General features: G+C 32.5%; 4 protein-coding genes and 1 pseudogene across 4 annotated transcripts; 1 reads left to right on the top strand and 4 right to left on the bottom strand.

Annotated features, from left to right (window-relative positions):
• Positions 1-235: 235 nt before the first annotated feature.
• Positions 236-1,155, bottom strand: LOC100808207 (uncharacterized protein At5g01610). The gene has a single exon (XM_003536038.5). It carries the CDS (start codon positions 901-903, stop codon positions 358-360), a length of 546 nt encoding a protein of 181 aa, XP_003536086.4. The 5' UTR covers positions 904-1,155; the 3' UTR covers positions 236-357.
• A 2,907-nt stretch (positions 1,156-4,062) lies between these two features.
• Positions 4,063-4,934, bottom strand: LOC100500182 (uncharacterized). The gene has a single exon (NM_001251165.2). It carries the CDS (start codon positions 4,822-4,824, stop codon positions 4,345-4,347), a length of 480 nt encoding a protein of 159 aa, NP_001238094.1. The 5' UTR covers positions 4,825-4,934; the 3' UTR covers positions 4,063-4,344.
• A 3,308-nt stretch (positions 4,935-8,242) lies between these two features.
• On the top strand, positions 8,243-9,160 carry LOC100791255 (pectinesterase inhibitor 3). Its single transcript, XM_006588522.4, has one exon. It carries the CDS (start codon positions 8,249-8,251, stop codon positions 8,798-8,800), a length of 552 nt encoding a protein of 183 aa, XP_006588585.1. The 5' UTR covers positions 8,243-8,248; the 3' UTR covers positions 8,801-9,160.
• A 3,398-nt stretch (positions 9,161-12,558) lies between these two features.
• Positions 12,559-15,556, bottom strand: LOC100790729 (probable pectinesterase/pectinesterase inhibitor 41). Its single transcript, XM_003536833.4, has 2 exons — positions 14,356-15,556; positions 12,559-13,516 (listed from the first exon to the last, which is right to left on the bottom strand). The coding sequence occupies exons 1-2, from the start codon at positions 15,341-15,343 to the stop codon at positions 12,825-12,827; spliced, it is 1,680 nt and encodes a 559-aa protein (XP_003536881.1). The 5' UTR covers positions 15,344-15,556; the 3' UTR covers positions 12,559-12,824.
• A 2,890-nt stretch (positions 15,557-18,446) lies between these two features.
• LOC100790206 (probable pectinesterase/pectinesterase inhibitor 20) lies at positions 18,447-20,287 on the bottom strand (annotated as a pseudogene).
• Between the last annotated feature and the right edge of the window lie 528 nt (positions 20,288-20,815).

Genomic DNA, 20,815 nt, shown 5'->3' with positions numbered 1-20,815 from the left:
AACCATCTTTTGCACTAATTTGAACCAAATGGACCAGAGAGAACGAGAAACTAAGCACCAATATCGCCCTATCGCATTTATTTATTTTGTCTGGTGAGTCCAGGATCGGAATAATGCACTTACACAAGTTCTTATAAATTATCTAATACCTATAAATTACTATTTTCTTCCATCATGAGGAAAATCGAAAATCAATCGTGCTGCTTTCAGGCGGCAACAATAAATATAATATGTCATACGATAATAATATATATTAGTACTAATAAAATCAACATCTAACAAGAGATATCATAGAGCACAAGCGTCCACAGATAATAATCATAATTAAATAAAGGAGAGTTTAATTGAACTTGATTTCTACACAGAGGAAAGGGAGGGTTTTCGGTTTCCCAAATCGAGTTTCCTAATTCGAAAATCATCGCAATCCAAGCCGCAACCACACTGCGGGGAGACGAAGAAGTTATCGAGGGGAAAGGAAGCGGAGGCGACGCCGACGGAGAAATCGAGGTCTTCGCCGACGCGAACGACGTCGAGAATGTTGAGCCAGAAGAAGAGGATCTTCACGCTAATCCCGCGGAGTTCGGTGAGCCTGCCTTCGGATACGTAGCCGGTGATGGTTTTCTGGTAGCTCAACTGGTACGAACCTTCGAGGGAGAAACTGCACGAACCGTTCAGATCGGCGCTGAATTTGCCGCTGGACGGATCCAGCTCGTAACCGGTCACTCCCTTGGGGAGAATACCCGCCGGAAAGTGAAAGCTCTCCAGCATCTCGTACGCCGTCGGGGTGGCGGTGATCGCCGGCGAGAGGAGGAGGAGGAGAAGGAAGGTGGTGATGGACATGCTCCTTCTATTATTGGAATCGAATTGAAATCTGGTGGGTTCATGGTTTTGTAATTGTATCATTTGTATGTACTGGGATTATGGAATGAAAACAACGTCGTTTCGTGATGATCATGGAGGACCGTTTGATAGGCCACGTGGCTTTTTATATTTGATGGATGGATGCAGATTATGACATTTTTTTTTAACATTATAGTAGTAGGCTAGTAGCTCCACTAACCTCTGGAACCGAATCACCATAGATTTTCGGGGGAGGAATGTGGACAAACTTAAAATTATTAATTTTATAAATTATTATGATAAAATGATTTTTTAACAAAAGTATTCTTATTCAAAGAATTAAAACAAAATTATAAATTTGTTTATGTTTTTCAGGTTATTGAAAAATAATTAATGTTTTTTTAATTGATAAATATTAAGTTGTTAATATTGATAATTTTTTAAATTCTAAAGTGATATACTAGTATTTTGGAAGATAAACTATAAATATTTAAAGAAGCATGTACCTTAAATGAGAGAAAATAAAAGGTGAAATTCATATAATTATATAATTTTCAATAAAAATGTTTTAAAGAAAATATATTACCAATCAAGAGATGTAGTTGGTTGAATAAAGTCTGTGTATATATTATAAATCTCTCATCAATTCCTACATATAAAAAAAAATGTATTACCAATATTTTTCTATCTAAAGTAACGTAACACTCTACAAATTAAAGGCCCATGAAGGCTGAATCCAATAAAAATTGATCTGTGGTGTTTTTCTAGTTGACAAGAACCCAATTGGTTACAACTTACAACTTGATTGTAGCCGAAGGCTACATAACAAGTTGGCATAGTTTTTATGGATACTTTTTCTCCGGTTGCAAATTAGGCACGATCAGGTTCTTACTTTCTATAAAATTGACCTCTCGTGGAACTTGATATTAATGACGCCTTTTTCGGTAGCAATTTGTTTGAGGAGGTGTATATGAATTTACCACTTGGTTATCATGTGGAGGATTCAGGCTTGGCCTGCAAACTTCACAAGTCTCTTTATGGCTTAAGACAGGTCTTGCAAAAATGTGATGCGTTCCATTTCATGTTGTTTTATGTAAGTTTGCAATAATGTGCTAGCTAACTTTCAGCTCTTATAGTTGTTCCAAACACACTGTAAATGCAATTGATGATTTGAAATAGTTTTTAGGCCTTAAGGTTGCTTGATCTTCTAAAGGAATTTATCTTTCATAGAGCAAATATACTTTATCTCTTTGAAGATACTAATCTTTTGGCTTCCAAACTCTCCATTCTTCTTATGGATCGAGGAGTTAAGCTTACTGCATTTGATGGCCAGCCATCGGAAGATGCTTTGATTTGGCGCCTGATGAATCTACTTGTGTTGCTCACAAACTCAGCCTATCTGCAAGTTGTTCATAATCTTCTGAGACATTTGAAAGACTCACCTACCTAGTCAATGATTAATGTTTCCACATTCCTATCTAAATATCTCAGCATACGCAAATGCAAATTAGCTTAGTTGGCTAGATACCCACTAGTCCTTGATATCGAGCGCTTGCAGTTGTCACTGCTGTTTTACTTTGGTTGAAGTATATTTTGCTTGACTTTCAACTTCCCACTTCATTTGCCACACTGTTTTGTGATAATAACTTAACCATCAATTAACATATCGATATAGATTGTCTTTATTCGTGAGCATGTCGCATCTGGATTTATTTGATTGATTTATATCCAATCAAGGTTTCAATTGGTAAATCTATCAACTAAAAACAATTCCCAATCATGTTTCCATAATTATTGTCCAAGTAGAGCATCTTAAATATATTTGCTTCAACTCGAGGGGAGTATTAGTTTCGTGATTGTTATTTTGTTAATAACCCTATGTTAACATGTTAGGCATCTCAGCTATATATATAAACCCATTTTCCCTATTGAATAAAAGTGCTCCCTTTTATTCTCTTAAATTTGTAAGTATTAACCCTCAAAAAAGAAATTGTACCTATTAACATTAAATGTCACATTATTATGATGTTGAAGCTGTACCTACACATCCAACAAATCATAACCATAAGAATCCTATTTAATAAGCATCACAACAGAAGAATAGAAGAAAACACAAAACCACTTGACTGGTTCATCCACGGCAGGCCAAGAATAAAACAAATAAATATTTTCTATTAGTTTTTATAAAGAAAAAAGGCTCGATATATTGAAAAAAAAACATCATATGTTTGCAAAAATGTCTAAAATATAACTTTCATTTAAATTTTAAAAAAAAATATCTTAGAGTTTGTTTTAAGCCTTATTTATTATTGGACCAGTCCTCTGTTCATCTAACTCCCAACCCCATCAAACAGTCTATGCTACAACTACAAGTGGGACTCATACATAGATGCTACTGGCCGCAAAGTCCGCAGAAGCGATTCCAACTGAGAATAGGAGCTCGTCCTCATCGCGATTCGCGAGTGATTGTCACAAAGTCACAATGTTTAAAACAAAACGCATTATGATGACCTTAAAACTCGTAAGATTCTATCGCAACCGTGCAAGTATAAAAAAATCAAAATGTTTTGAATTGTCTAATTAAGGAAGAAGGCCCCAACAAGGAAGTCGTACTATTGAAGGACAAGCATCATATGCAGTTTTTTTTTTTTTTTTTTAAAGTATCATATGCAGTTACTTAAGAATTAAGATGTTGGTATTTTTTGCAGACTGATAGGATCGAGAAAATAATCAACAACAGAAAAAAAAAAAAAGAGGAAGGAGCCCAGAATTGGTTTTGGGTGAAAATTGATACCAATTTTCTCTGGGTGTTATCATCTATATATCCTCTCTGAAAAATCTCAAACTAAGATCTACCAAACTAATGTCGACTTTAGATCACCACACGACTCAATGCCCTCAAACGAAACGTAGATTGACAATTGCACTTCCGTCCGGTGTTTGATAATCGAACTATTGTTAGTCATACGATGCATCAACCACATTGATCCAAGTCTTAAAAATGTCAAAATGGGATAGAGTTCACAATCAAAACAAAGAACTACACTCTACATTGAACATGCCTTATAAACTAAAATTTTAAAGATATGAACTATTGTTTGATATCGATATTATGATATCATATACTATAGCAAATTATTGTATTATATCATTACTTCTAGAATAAAAAAAAAAAGAAGAAGACAAAAATAAAAATAGCGATATATCCAACGAAATGACGGATATGGGCAAGACAATAATAGTGTACTGCCAGAAACAAGTGACATTTGTTTGGATTCTCAGGCAAAACGGTACCACAAAGGGCGGAAACCCCTATGCTGAAAATCATTTGAGGGAGGGAAACAAACAATGCCCCGATAATAAAAAGTAGGACTAATTATTAACTTAAAAAGCATAAAAAAGAAAAAAGAAAAAAGAAGAAGATGATAGATACTAGATAGATCTACAGTTTGCAACCGAACCCAATAATCCGTTGGGCAATTGAATCACAAAAAAAAAGTGTAATTAAATTGAGGAAACGGAAACGTCACCGTTTAAGGGTAGTGTTTTGCAATCGAAACCACAACCACACTGGGGGCTCTCGAGGAAATTCTCGACGCCAAAATCAGCGGAAGCGATTCCGACAGAGAAGTAAATATCGTTCCCCTGACGAGAGACCTCGACGATGTTGAGCCAAAGGAGCAAGATTTTGACGGTGACACCTTTGAGATTATAGAGCCTGCCCTTGGAGATAACACCCGTGATGGTGGATTTGTACTTGAGCGTGTAGGACTCTATGTCGAAGCTGCACGCTCCTTGGAAATACACTGCGAACTCGCCGCTGTCTCTGTTGAGCGAATACCCTATGGCTCCCTTGGGAAGAAGACCCACCGGGAACCCGTACTCCATCAGAACATCGTACGCCGATAGCTTCTGCGGTTGGCTTAACGCGCATGATGCCGTCAAAGACACCATCAGGATCCATAGGAATCTAATTGAAGACATCACCGCCTCTCTCTTTCTCTCTCGCAGAGGATTTTGTCTTCTTTTTGGAAGTCAGATATATGCTATGCTAGATATACAAGACTAAGCTTTCATTAGGAAAATAAAAGTTCAAAGTAGAAAAATTAATAATTAAGAATTTTAATGCCAGACTGTCTTTAGAATTTTTTATTATTTCATTCATATGGTATCTGTCTTTTTAGTTTATAGTTTATTTTTTTTAAGGAAATTAATGATTAATTATTAAAATGTTAATTTTTGCTGAAATTTTTGTTTTGATCAAGAAGTTGAATCATTTGAGAGGGAGCTGACTCATTTCTTCTTCCGCCCCTCTACGGATATTTTTCTGGCAATTAGTTAATATTATTCCAAGAATGCGAGGAACTCGTGCGGTATGTGAGACAACTTTGTCTGTCAACTCGAGGACGCACTCATAACTTTTAAGACCCTTAACTAAGTCTTACCCCATTTCGGTAGTTTTTATATAAGAAAGGCAATTGTTTATATTTTCACATCCTATAAATTATTTTTCATCAAGGTCTATAAGAAAATATGCTATTGTTATTTTTAGAAGAATAATTGTATATCTTCTTATATTATTTTTTTTATCGATCTAAATTTGGAAAGCATTAAATACTTTTTTTTAATATAATTTTAACGTATTCCCTCTTTGTGCAATCTCAATATCTTTTGTTAATCTAAATGAAGACAATATTAAATACTTTTCATGTTTTCAAAATATTTTAATTTACAAACATTTTTATATCCAAATTTAAATATTTTATTTGTATTTAATAATCTTTTGGTCACTTCATAAAATCTGGATAATTATTTTTCAGATTTAACTACTCTAGAGAGAGTGAGATTTACATTTTATAGAATCACTTTTTTTAACAATTCAAGTTTTAATAATTTAATTATTGGTTATAAACTTGTAATTATGTATATTTTTTTATTGGATAATACATTAGTATCATTGGCGGACCTACATGCGAGTAAGAGTGTGCACTTACACTCCCTCATTTTTTAAAATTCATCAAATTTGTAAATAAAATCTTATATTTTTATATTCTATTTTATCTATATTTATATAAGGGAACCAATTGATTTTATTTTTATTAATTTATATTCACTGACTTAGGATCTTGGGTCCGTTACTAATTAGTACCGAGTATTAAGCTTCATTAACGATTACTTTTTGTCAAAAATTTGATGTAACAGATTTAATAGAATTTTTCTTTTCAATCCTATTTTTTATCTATAAGATTAAGATTTTTTAAAAAAAGATTTGAGTCTAATTTCACTCTATAATCATATATAAAGTGTATATTTATTTTAAGGGAATCAAATACCTATTTTTTCCCTTAAAAAAATGAGCTGTTGAAGATTCAACATAGATAAAATCATTGTACTATCATTTCAACATTCCCAATTATTTACAATATTGCAGGTGCGTGGGGGAGGAGAGACAGGGAAAAGAGAAATGGAACCATGATTTTATACTAAAACTTGGGCCGGACCTGTAACAAAATAAACTGCAATCTATATATAAACGGACCTTACCATTCTTCTTTTTTTTTTTTTTGCATTTTTAGAAATCCAATTTATAGTCTGTTGTTAAAGCCGAGCAGCCCCTTTGGTGAACGCTGGTTATACTTATATAGTGCTGTTCCCTTTTCGTTAATTTTAGAGGTTTGGTAATAAAATGAATTAATTTTGTGAAAAGTAAAATTAATTTGAAGAGAAGTGAAAAATGTCAATTTTTCCTATGGAAAAAAAATTAATTCTGAGTACAAGATCATAAAATATAGTTATATTCATACGTAAAAAAAATTATATATTATCTAAAGAAATTAACTATTCTCATCTTACTTAAAATATTATTTCTAAATACAAATTATTATTTTTAATCATAATTCTTTCAAAATCCATTCTTCCAACTTTAAATTGATTCTATTAAAGAAATTAACTATTCTCATCCAAGTTGCATTTTATGTTGTTGGAGGAAGGTTGTGATTTGCATGGGCTTTGTTGTTTCTTACAGAAAGCCATTCATCCAACTGATACAAGAATGTGGGCTGGTTGATGAATATTGTTCCAGACTTGATCATTTCTGTTGCGCCATATGGTCTGCAAGCTATAAATCGTTGAACCATGAAAACAGCAAAGTTGGATTTCGAGCCAAATAAAGATAAACGTAAGGCAGGCAAACGAGAAGAAATAAATGCATGATGGTAGTAAATAGTAAAGCTAAGTTGAAATTTCATCTTCCTCTTCATTTCCCTCCCATGCTATACACACCACTCAAAAAAATGTTCTAATTATATATTTATATTTATTCGTAAAAAGTCACTCTCTCTTCTCTCTCGCATTTTCAACCGTCTTCTGATACTGCACCGATTTGGTGCCCGAGGAAGTCGTTGGAGCTCGTTGGCATGATAGTGGAGTTAGAACGAGACCCGGTTTCGGACCCGGGTCGTGGACCCACGATATCACGGGTCGAGAATCGAGACTGTTGAATTATCGGATTCCTTCGTATTAAGAGAGATATTTTGAAGCCTTAGCGGTTGGTTTTTTTAGTGGCGTTTTTTTCTTGATTGATATATCCACTCTTCTTTTGCACTATAACAAAGGAAGAAATAATATGATTATGTTTATATTTTGTCAAAATGATTGTCATAAGAAGCAGTTGGATATATAAATTTTAGTATTTTGCCTATCATTAATAGACGAGCGTTTACTAATTTTACTAATGATGGGTTAAGTTTAGTGGAATTCTCTTCTTCTAATAAGTTTTTTCACCTCCTAAAATCTTATTTAAGAGAAAGGAGTCTAACTGTTTGTTTAATTTAAAAATGAGATTTTTGCATTTGCATGAATGATCATATATACAAATATGAAAATTCATGATTAGCATTTTCAATTCGAATACGGGTCATGCGGGCTCCATGAGTGGATGCCACTACCCGAGTGATAGCGATATCGCCACGGATGCACAGAATTTAGAAAACGACATGAAATTTCGCGTGTGTACGGAATTTGTTAGTTACATGGAATACGGATACTGTTACCTCTTGAAAAATTGAGGTACGGTTGTCTTCATATGTTTTTTTAAGAATGTTTGTGAATGCCAGAGTATTAAATGGACCCAACACAATCTAAACTCTAAAGCCCGTTACTACACCGCAGAATGTGCGTTTGTCTAGCCAAAAATAGAGAACCCATGAGCAACGAAAACAATTGAGTGTTGGTTATGCATCCCAAAATTAACATTCTGATTATAGCAATAAAGCGTTACACGAACACGTAAGCATAAGAAATTGAGGCCTTGCGCATCTCTGCCTCCGGCTCTTGTTCCCCACGGCAGCTTATAAGACAGAAAACAGAACATTGTAAATGTGAATCAGAAAACCAAAGCAAAACAAAAATGGAAAGCAAAAGAAACTTGTTGTGGGTGATGGGCATATGCATGTGGTTGGTTCTAGCACATCACCGAAGCGGTGCGGCGGAAGAAAAAATAGGCAAGGAGCTAATTAAGAGCATATGCAAAAACAGGGGAAACAATGAATTGTGCATGCAGGTGCTTTCCTCGGACCCAGACAGTGATCACGCGGACCTAGAGGAGCTGGCAATGATATCTCTGAAGGCTGCGGCGTCAAATGCGAGCAGCATTCTAAATGATTGTAAGAGAATGATCGACGACCAGAATTTGGAACCTAAGGTTCAACAGGGTTTGGCTGATTGCAAGGAGAATCTGTTGGACGCAGAGAGTCAAATTCAGGATGCTATTGCGTCCATATTGTCCAATGACAAGCTTGATGCTCAGGTATGGCTCAAGGCTGCATTGGCTGCTATTGATACATGTGACGATTCTATCCCCGGCGATGATGATATTCTCTCTAGAAAGAGTGTGGCGTTTCGCCAATTGTGCAACATTGCCGTCGCCATCAACAAGGCCATGTTGGCCACTCATACCTAAATTCTAACATGTTTCTATCTTTTTTCTTTTTTTCTTTTCTTCACAACTACGCAATTCCCAGGGATTTCATCAACAATGTGGTTTTCAGTTTTTTTAGTCAGGTGAGAGAGAATAAACTAGCATTTTGTTGAATTGGATTGAAACATTCATGCAAGTGATGCAACCACGAATATGTTGTTGTATTTGAATAATGAATGCACAGCTAGCAATGTGTTAGGGCAGAGTTTTCCTTTCCTTATTTTTAATTTCCAGAAGTTGTAAAATAGAAAATCTTATAAAGAAGTTGGTCAGAGGTTTATTTTGTTCAACCTTGCACCTTTGAAATTCTTGTAAAACTGAGTTGATAAAGTTTATTGAAACTATTAGCCTTTTCTAGTTTCCTCTTTTTAATTTCTTGAATTGCTTTTGCTTTTTTAGATTTAGTGTTAAACCAATTTTCATTATTATCTGAAGTAAATGTGATGAAATTATGATTAAACTAATTAACTGTGAATATATGTAAGTATTTTTATATATAGGTCCAAAAAACCGATCGATCTAATTGTCAAAATATTGACTGTAATTTTCTTTTCAATGGAAGATAGTGATCGAGTTTATAAATTTAGAGTATAATTGGATAAATAATTTAATCATTTATAAACTGTTTCTATAATTAAAAATAACTTAATGTTGTTGGAGGGGTTAATGCAAAATCTCCCTGAGATTAATTGTTGTTGGAGTAATTGGCTATGCAAGTTTGAGAAGTGATTATGGGAGTCATGATGGTGCCTATGAGCTGGACGCCTCACAAACGGGACGGCGTAGGAGGTATGTGTTGACTAAGGTCAAGGAAATGACGGCTTGTGAAAGGGATCTTATGAAGGAGACGCTGCCGTTTTGGGGAGGGAAGAGGGAGTTGCAGAAGGATGGGTCGAATAATGAGGGGAGGAGGAGAAAGGTTGATATTGTTGGGAGGGAATTACGTAACTTGTTTGCCATTGGGAGGACTTGGTTAGATTGCTCATGAGTATGTTTCATGGAAATTGAGTTCCATCACTTGCAATTTATAGAGGAAATTAATGGAGACATTTTTTAAGGATAAAACCTACCTACAAGTTAAGATACCGTCTGTAGTCTGTACTGTTCATCCATTTGGATTCAAGTTTACATAAAAAATCCACCTAATTTTTTAATGCAAACTTTTATCACCTAGATTATTGATTTTTAACCGAGAACAACACAAACAGTAATTCATTTACGTTTTACATGTTCGTAGTATTGAATTAAAGTTTTGAAAGTATTTTTTTATAAATTTTAATACACAATAACAAATTCTAATGCACTAAATGAATATAGTATCTTTTTTGCTTCTAAAATAAATAAATAAATAAAAACTTTTAAACTCTAATAACTTGAATCTAAACATGCAGTGTTGTTGGAATTATCGGATGCTATTTGAGTGAAATCGCAATGCAAAGTTGCAAACCAGACTAATCTTTGTAAAATGTAAATTGGGAAAAGGATTATCCTTCTCAAGTTCATTTGTACAGTTATGACATTTTTTTTTGAAGAGGTTGTACAATTATGATATTAAAAATGTTTTTTTATAATCCTAAATTGTTATTTAACTCTTAGTGAGAGAGATAAAAAAAATAAAAAATATATATGTATAATCAAGGAAACACCCAAAAAAAATTTAGGATACATGCCTCTCTCACAAATTTAGAATGAAGGAAAGGGGTTAACTTATTATTGACTCTGAACCAAATGGATCGAAATTATTAGCTTCTTTTTTTTTTTTTTTGTAAAAAATGAAAAAGAATTCTTTAAATTGTCATATTTTAATAATTCAATTGCATTTTTTTCCAAACACAAACATAACGTAATATTAAAAGAAATCATCTAATTAATCAAGATAAAGTAAGAATTATATATAGTAGTCCAAAGACAACAATTTAAAAAGAAGAATAGCATAAAGTGTAAGAATAAGAAGTTAAAAGTTAAATGACATAATATTAAACTGTTAGATAATATTCATTAGCTAAATATATAACAGACAAAGTATAACAAAGTATAAACGTAATATAATAGCTAAATAATAGATGTAGTATGTAATAGTACCTCTACCTAATATACAATAGGCAAAGTATAAACGCAATAATCTAATATAATTGTTTCAGGAGGCTAGAGCAGCTGTTTTGGTGTATGAGACGTGAAGGGGAAAGTTACCTGACTTCATTATCTCTCACATTAAAACTAAAAATAGTAAAAGTTAAGAGTTTCTTACGTGTAGCCTGAAGATTTACTTTTATTTTTATATAAAAGAAGTTTAAAATTTATATAAGTAATTAATGGAATGATTTACGGGCCAATGACAAGCAGATTTTTTTCAGATCGAGATACATGCGGACTTACTTATGCTTAATTACGAGTTAAAGAGTTTTAACTATCAGTTAATTTTTAACTTTCAGTTCATTTTTTAAAATATAACTTAAAAAGAACTTATTTTAGCAAGTAACATTAAAATGTTCGTTTAAACAAGTTAAAATAAACTATAGGAGTTGTAGCCTCTTTTTTTTGGGGATAAATCGTAGTCTATTTTTGTAAGCTAAACAACTCACCTATAATTTATTTAACAAAAGAACTTTTTGATTTCAATTGTGTGTAAAATTTGCTCAAATGACCAATGGATTGGACACACCCGTCATCTCTGATAAAAAAAAAACAAATAAAAAAGATAGTTGATCGAAGATTTAATAGATAATTTGTTTTCTTTTTATTTAATTTCATAGTGAGGGTAAATTGTTAATACTATTTTTTAAAATTATTTTATAGGTACTGAACTATTTGAAAAGTTCTACTTTTTAGTTTAAGGACCCAGTTAAAAGAAAACAAAAATTAGGGACTTATTTAAAAGTTTGCAAATAGTTCAGGAACTTACAAAGTAATTTAAGATGTTTTTTTTTTAATTTATAGAAAAAATAATTTTAATTTCTTAAGAAATGTCTTAAGGACAAATTGTTAACACTCTCCTTTGTTTTATAAAAATTATAGAAAAAATAATTTTAATTTCTTAGTATCATAGTTTTTAATACAAATTTTTGACACAATTTTTTTTATTGATTTGAGATTTATTTGTGATTCAATAATTAATATTGCTGTCAGTTTTTTGTTTAGTATATATGTCTTAGTCATAAGTCCTTGACTCAATAAATTTTAGCTAAATAGAAGAACATTTGGAATAGTATGTTAAGAATACGTTACTAGTAGTTGTAGTTGTCTTTTAAACAAACCTTACATATATCTATTTTTCATCTTTTTGCATATTATATATATATATATATATATATATATATGTATTTCCTATATATATATATATATATATATATATGTATTTCCTATGATACATTTCTCTTAAAAATTTAGAGTGTTCCTTTATTTTACTAGTCTTGTATAACTTTCTTTGAGCTAGGGTGGTGCTTAATCTCCGTGTGCTTGATATTGAATGAAGCGTTTTTTTTTTGTTGGGTGGCGGCGCCGTGGTTGCAACTGTGGTGTTTGGGCGTGACGGGTGGTGTTGGATGGTTGGGTGCGATGGTCATATAGAGATTTGTGAGAGAGGCAACTTTTTGAAAGGAAAAAAAAATAAGAAGGGAATATTAAGAATTTGGGGGTATACCAAACAAAAAATGGACAGCGTTGACTAATTGATCACTGTATGTTGTTGGGAGTGATTGATCGAGTCTTGTAATTTCTGGGCCAGCAAATTTTAGGGCCGAAACAAATCATATCATATGTAGTATTTTCAAGAATAAAAAGTTCATGTTGAAGCCATAATATTTTGGTTACAACTTACAAGCCATATTTAATATGTGATAGTATTTACTATATATTGAAACAATTTAGGTTTGGCGTTGCACTATTGCAAGGATTGGGTATAATTGCAGTGATCGCCTGCTTATTTTACCAATAAGAAAAAATAATATGACAGAGGAAATTACAAGTTAAAATAAGAACATAGTGACGAATGAGTGAGTTAATGCATCTATATCAAGTTACTGGCGTAAGGCACTCCGGTCTGGGGCAGCCAGTTATCTCCAAGCAAGAAATTAGCGACGGTAAAATTAGCAGCAACAGTGGCATTAATGACGTGGTAACCCGGCCACGTGACTCTATTGGCAGTGGTAGATCCAGGTCCAGTGTTGTTAAACTCTGCATAGTAAAGAGTGCTCAGAGCAAAATCACCGTCCCATTCGCGCCACCCAGCAGAATTGATGACAGTGTCCATAAAGCTCTGCATGTAAACTGTCCTGGAGTAATTTTTCCAAGGCCTTCCCAGATAAGTTTCAGCGGCATCGATGTTCGCTGCCAAATCATCGGCTGGTCGAATCGTGCAGTTGTGGATTGAAGTGCCGGTGTTTTGGTTAGGGTCGGTTCGGCCTTGTGCGGTGATGGAGTTGAATTGGCCACTCATTGGGAGACGAGGATAGAGGTTGCAGTTTTGGAACACAACCGCGGCGTTTCCGAATATGAAATCGACGGTTCCGTAGATGTCGCATTCTCTGTAGAATTGTCGCAGCGAATGAGTGTACAGTGTGTCTTGGTACCCTTCGAAGCTGCAGCTGTAAAACGTGGACAAGTCTGCGCCGTTGCGGAGTGCTACAGCTTGGTGCTTCTCTGCTCCGGCAGTGTTGCGGATGGTCATATTCACACCCACGAATCTCGCTCCAACCACCGCTGCAACATGCATGATATCATAACATCATACTAGTCAGTCATAAATTCATAATGGTCAATCATAATGTTTTTTTTCCAACTAAAAGATTGTTGATCATAATGTTTTTTCGTAAACTATAAGTTACTATATACATTTTTATAATTTATTTTCAATCTGTATTTTGTAAAAAGTGAAGCGAAAAAAGTTACAGCAACAGTAACGTTATTATGAAGCCACTTTTATTTATTACATTTTTAAATTTATTTTCAATACCAAAACACGAATGAAAATAGACATTCACTTTAACTTTTTAAGCTATAAAGAGTAAACAAATATATAGTTTTATATTCATAATATTAGCATTCAGCAGAGACAATATTATCATTTTTAAAATATAATAGTATTTATTTTAATTTTATTATTAAAAATAATGCAAGAATAATAGTTGTTGTTCAACAATCATTTTTTATACATCTTTTATTTTTTTATTTTTTATATCAAATCATGTTATTTATAATCTAAAATAACAATCATATTACCTATAAATGAAAATGTTTAATGGACATAACATGTTATCTAACACCTAAAATATCATAAAAATAGATATAATAGAGTTTATGAAATAATTGGAAAAAAAATAATTGATGGTGTATTTATTATTCGCTTTTCTACCTGTTAAAACTTAAAATTTTCCTTTTATCTTTTTCTATGTCTAAGGGTCTATTCATGTATTGGCTTTCATCTATAATTTTTCTTCTTTTTAACTTGTTTTTATATGATTTTTTGGTAAAGAGATGTACTAGTTCTACTAATAATACACCACTTTTTATGCTGATTATGGAGTAGTAGTAGTACGTACCAAATGTCGCTGACTTAAAGGTTGTCCAGCCATCAACAACACTGCGATTTCCAGTAATAATTGTCTTGTTGATGCCATCTCCCACCATCATCAGGTACGTCTTTTTCTTATCAATAGAAACATTTTCCTCGTAAACACCGGCGGTCACATAGATCAGGAAGTACCCCGCCGTGGATGAAGTCTTGTTCGGCGCCGCGGCCACGGCGTCGCTGATGGTGGTGAAGTTCCCGTTTCCATCTTTGCTCACCGTCACAATGTCTTTCACCTTAACCTCGTCACCCACCGTCGCCTGCAGGAGCTTTCTCCGACTCACCGACTCGTAGATCGCGCGCGTTCTGCTCGACATCTTGAGCGGCAAACGCCCGTTTCGAAACCCGCGATGTTTGGCGCTTGGCTGAAACGCGGTGACATTAGCATTTTCTGGGACCCACCCCTTTGTGAAGAGTGCCAGAGAGACACTGTATAGCTTAGTGTCGTTGGAGAGCGGAACGGAGAGTCCGTTCTTGAGGCGCCAAGCGGAGGCGGTGGCTTGAAGGCCTTCCAAGCATGTTTGTTGGTTTGTTAGAATGGCACTTAAAAGAGTTTGAATGTCATCAGCCTGTGAAGTGGGTAAAAATTTGGTTGTTCTGTTCACCGTTTCTAAGGAACTGGAGAGAAAGTCTATGTTGAGTTCGGCGAGGCTTTGGCAATCTTCGAGCGCGTGGATTGCGGGGGTGGAAAGAGAAGAACGGCGTTGGAGTTGGAGGTATCTGTTAACTAAGTTCAAGAAATTGGTGGCCTGTGAAAGGGACTTTCTTACCGAGAACCTGCCATATTCGTAAACGTTGCCGTTTTGGGGAGGTAGCACGGAGTTGCAATAAGAAGGGTCTGGAGTGGATTTGCATATGGTTCCGGGAGAAACGGAAGTGTTGGGAGTGATGTCAGCCAAAGCTAACAATGAGGGTAGGAAGATGAGGATGATGACAAAGGTTAACTTGTTGTTGGCCATTGGTACTGATTGATATATAGCAAGAGTTTATTACTATTAGATTGGAAGAGCTTATGAGTGTGATGGAAATTGGGTTTCATCACTTGCAATTTATAGTGGAAATGGAGAGGTTCTTTTAATTGAAAAATATTCTGTAATGCGTTTACGTTTTACATGTGTAGTAGTATATTGTTGGCGTAGTAGTGGCTGCTACGTGAAACTGCAATGCAAACCATGGACCAGTCTTTGCAAATTGTAATGAGAAAAGGATTATGCATTTGCACAATTATGAATATATTTGTGATATACCATTTCTATGTTTCCATCTTCACTCACTTATCTATTCTTTAATAAAAAAAACTTTTTCCTTTCTCAAGCGGAGTTGTCTTCAACCTAATCTCCCACAAATCCAATTAGTTTTTGCCAAATACAGAAGGAGTCTAGCATGTTATACAAAAATAATGTTGACTTTTATATGTGACATTTGACAAAGTCAATGGATGATTCGATGGAACGCACACTTTATAAATTAATCATCGGAAATTTACATTCTTTTTAACAATATTGAGTCGATTTGCTTATTTGTTAAAAAATATTTATTTTAATATAATAAATATATATATATATATATTTTTTTAGTATAGTTGTTTAAATTATTTCTACTTAAAAAAGTAGTTTTTTGTTTGTTTTAATAAATAAATCTTAGTTGTTTCTAAAAAAATACTTATATGAAAAATACTTATTTTAAAGTTATTTAAGTTTAAACAAACTCACTCAATATTTACGTTGGAGGAGAGAAAATAAAGTTAAAAAAAATGTTTTTAAAATTATTTTTTCTCTTTTTTCATATTGTTTCAATTAAATAAAAATTTATCATCATATATTTTTTTCCTTTCTATTTTCTTTTTTATCTAAACATATCATTATGTATGATCAAACAATTTAATTAAAAATTTATTCTGAAAATTCTTACTGAATGAATATTCATACCATAAGTTTGAACATAAAAAGTCATTATAATAAGTTTAATGGAACTCATTGTCCGGGGCAGAGCGCCAAAAGAAAATTAGGGGACGAAATATAATCTTTACAACAAAAATTTACACGAACTAATTTATATTATATAAGAAAAAATCCAAAATATATTAAAATCAATTTCGATGAATATCTTGTACAACTTAATATTTTTATTATATTATATTATTTGTATGGAATATTTATCAACTTTATCAATAATTAATATTTATTAAAAAATCTAACTAGTCATCTTTAATGGAATCTTTTCTTTCAATTACATTTAATTTGTTTTTTCAAAATTTATATAATGATGTTTAGATTCATAAATTCAAAGTTGGACTCATATATTTGATGCCAAAAATAGATTGGAGCCTAACAATGATAACAACAATGAAAAAATATATAAGAGAAATTAAAATATATATATATATATATATATATATATATATATATATATGTGAATAATAGTAATAAAAATGAATAATAGTTATTAGTATGTCTCAAAATTTAAGTTAATTATCAATTTCTTATAAAGTGTAAGTTTATCTCCTAGAAAAAAAATAATTATAAATAACATTTAATTTCTCAAATTAATTATAAATAACATTTAATTTCTCAAATCAATTGTAACCAATGCAAATATTTATAAATTTAAATTACAAGAATACATTAATTAAGGAAAAGATATGAACAAAGAAAATAAATTACTTCAAATATTTCATTTTAAAAAAGAAAAAAATGTAATTATTTGAATTATGAAAACTATAAAAAAATTAATATTTATAAAAAAATAAAATATTTGTCTAAAAAGAGAGGAAAATGTCATTATTTTTTAAATCAATACTATAACAAAGGAATAAAATATTTTATAAAAAATAAATAATTAATACTATTATTTATATAGTAAAAATATTCAAATAAAATAATTATTTTAATAATATATATATATATATATATATATATATATATATATATATATATTAAAAAACAAATTTCTGAAAAGATCAGGGGGCCAAGGTCCCCCTTGCTCAATACCTACGTCCGCCCCTGCTCATTGTGATTAATCATTTAAACATTATAGGATTCAAACATAAAATAGAAAAAGACGGAAGGCAGTCACAACGGACATAAAGCGTTTGGTAAAGACTTGCCTATCTTTTGGTAACAAGGCATTTGGAATTATGCACTTATAGTCAATGATGCCTAACTCGTTGCATGACTCATAACGTATATTTTGGTTTAACATTGAAATTAGGCAATTGTGTATTTGAGTTTAGATATATAAAATAATTATGATTCCGTTGAATCTAAAAAAATAGAAAATAGGAAGAAAAATCTGTTGGCATAAGAAGAAAAAAAAAGGAAAAACAAGGATGGCCAGATGGGTTGCGGTGCAAATGTAATTAGGGAAAGGAAAAATGTGATGAGAGAAGGAGAAGGGGGTCTAAGGAAATGGCTTAAGGGCAGTTAGGTATTTTCATACATTTTTAAAAAATGATAGGGGTTGAGAAGAGTAAACTAATAAAATTGGAGCTGATAATAGCAATTTCCTAATTCTAGATGAATAATCCTTAGCTCCAATGTGATTCTAGGCCCAATGTGAGTTCGATGTCCATTATAATTTGGGAGTGTGTAGTATTGAAAATATATAAATAGTACGTGAACATTAAATTACTCTTTGTATCTTTTAATATTGTTGTCATTACTAGAATTTTAGAATTTCTTGCCAATTTTATCGTGAATATTTTTTGCGAGTATTTTGAGCTAAATTTGTTACGTACCAATCTATTGAATGATTTATGTTTTCACTTCTATCTAAATTGACAGAGAATTTTGCTAGAAAGTTTTACTTTTTTATGAATTCTCTTGATATAAATCTATAGGTAATTTTTAAATATTTTTTAAAATTCACAAATATTTTTTTCACAGTTTTTCCTACAAATTCATATATTTATCTACATTCTCTCCAACTTAGTCACCAAGATCACCTTGTTAACAACTAAACCTATATTATAAAACACTCATATTCTTCTTGTTTCAATCACATACCAGAGTTCACATAACATTTCTACTTGTTTTTTTATAGATATTATCAACATTTGCATACTCACAACTCAACGACTTTAATAGTCACATTTTGTATGAAAGTGCTTGTGTTTTGATTTGGGTCAGTTCGACCCTGAGTTGTGATCGTGTTGAATTATCCACCGAGAGTCGATATTAGATGTTACAGTTTTGTAGAACAACAGCATTATCAAATATGTAGTCAACTGTGTCATATATATTACATTCTCGGTAAAACTGCCTCAGAGAATGTGTATATAACGTATCTTGATAACCTTCAAAGCTGCAACTGTAGAAGGTGGACATATCGATTCCACTTCTTTGTGCAATTGCTTGCTCCAGCAATGTTGCGGAATGTTATGTTAGCGTCTACAAACCCTTGAGCAACCACATCTACAAATCCACATGAAGCATAATTAGATGTAGGAACATTTAAAAATCAGGAAAAATTTAATAGAGATTCTAAAATCAATTTAATGTACAAGGACTAATAAGATTGTAACTTTTTATATTTAAAATTATACTTTATATTGAGTAAAATATGTTCTCAGTTTTCACATATTTCAAAATGTTGGTTTTAACACGTATATAAATTTAATACATTTTTAGTCTTGACATTTTAATTAAAAAGCTATATATTGTGATAAAAGACTAAAACCACATTGCTTTTAGTAGATGTAAGGACTAAAAACATTAAGTTTTTTTTAACAATTAAAATTAAATTTATTAAAAAAAATATTCTATCATGGTTTATACATATGTGATACAACTAAAAAAGGGTTAAGATGGAGTGAGCGGGACTCAAGCTTGTCCCTCTTGGCATGCATCAAATTTATCAAATGTTTGATCAAGGATGGATCCATTCATGGAAAAAATTAAATTTTAACAATAGTAGGATGGTCAAAAGTAGAACCGATTCTATTTAAATAGTTATGTAAAAAATGTATATGTGAGTGTACGTGTGTGCACATGTGCATTAAATTATCCCCACAACATGAAATTTTTAATCAGATTCATGATTGCGTTTGATACACCATAAGGACATCACATTAGTCCTAAATTATGTGAGTGTCCCTTAACGATAAAAATAAGGAAGTAGCCATTATCAACAACTGTGTTATTTGGTGCAACAACAATTGCACCGTTGATAGTGGTGAAGTTTCGACTTTCATCCTGACTAACAACCGCAAAGTCACTTACCACAACACTTAAATCTGTTTTTAGTAGATTCCTCCTGTGATGTCTAGCAGAATCATAAACAGCACGCACTCGGTTGGACATGATCACTGGTAAGTGGTCATTTTTTAAATTTAAATGCCTCCCATTTTGGGGCAATGGTGTCATGATTTTTATCTCAGGCACCCAACCCTTTATGAACAAAGCCAATGTGACATTGTGAAGCTTCAAGTCATCAGAGAAAGATGAGGACAACTCATTCTTCGCTCTTGCGTCTGAACTCTGTAACCCATTTAAACATGTTTGTTGGTTAGTCAAAACGGCACTGAGATAGGTTTCAAAATCTTTAGCTTCAGAAGTGTGAAGAAAACCACTAACTTGGTTAGCAGTGGCATAGATGTTTGATAAGTATTCTAGACTTTGTTCAACAACGAATTGCCAATCTTCAAGAGCACCAAGTGAGTATTGAGACAAAGACAAGCTACCTTGAAGATATGAGTCCACTAAGTTCAAGAACTTACGAGCTTGGGACAAGGACTTTCGAAAAGAAATACGACCATAGTCGAAGATGTTTCCATTTTGATTAGCAAGCATGGTTTTGCAATAAGTAGGGTCTAGGGTGGACTCACAAATAGTTTCGGGTGGAACAATGGAGGATAAACTGGTATATGCTATGGACAATGAGGCCAAGACCGAGAAGGAAAGCATTTAGGAAACAAACAACTTAAGGTCAAAGATATACTTGACAGTCATTGGTTTTTTTTTTTTATGAAGGATTTAGGGTTGTTGTTACTACGGATGAACAAATAAGGTGCATGACTAGTTTGTCTTATATAGCGGACGAAGATTTTGTGTTATTATAAGGATTAGTGGGAATGAACTATGGGAGCTTTGTCAGTTAGAAGTCAACATCCAAAAGGAATTTGTCTTGGTGTGTTTGAAGTTGTTGCCATGGCTACCACGAATGCAGTCCCAACCGGCCATTTTGAAATTTTTTATTAGGAGCTTAGGAGGAACATACATTAAGTTTACTATAAACGTCCATGTATGCAAATATTCCTTGGGATTATATTTATTCGTTTGAATTGATATTAAGGTTTGTTTTGGTACATGGTTTATTACCTTGTGACATATATTTAATTTAATTTTAGTTTGTCAACGCGGGATTGGTATCCAACAAAAAAACATGTATGTATATATTGCTGGTCATGCTTCTATTTCTTATATTAATAATAT

This window comes from Glycine max, chromosome 10, assembly GCF_000004515.6.
Source record: "Glycine max cultivar Williams 82 chromosome 10, Glycine_max_v4.0, whole genome shotgun sequence".
In the NCBI taxonomy this organism is placed as follows: Eukaryota; Viridiplantae; Streptophyta; class Magnoliopsida; order Fabales; family Fabaceae; genus Glycine; species Glycine max.
This window is presented reverse-complemented; position numbering and strand designations above follow the sequence as displayed.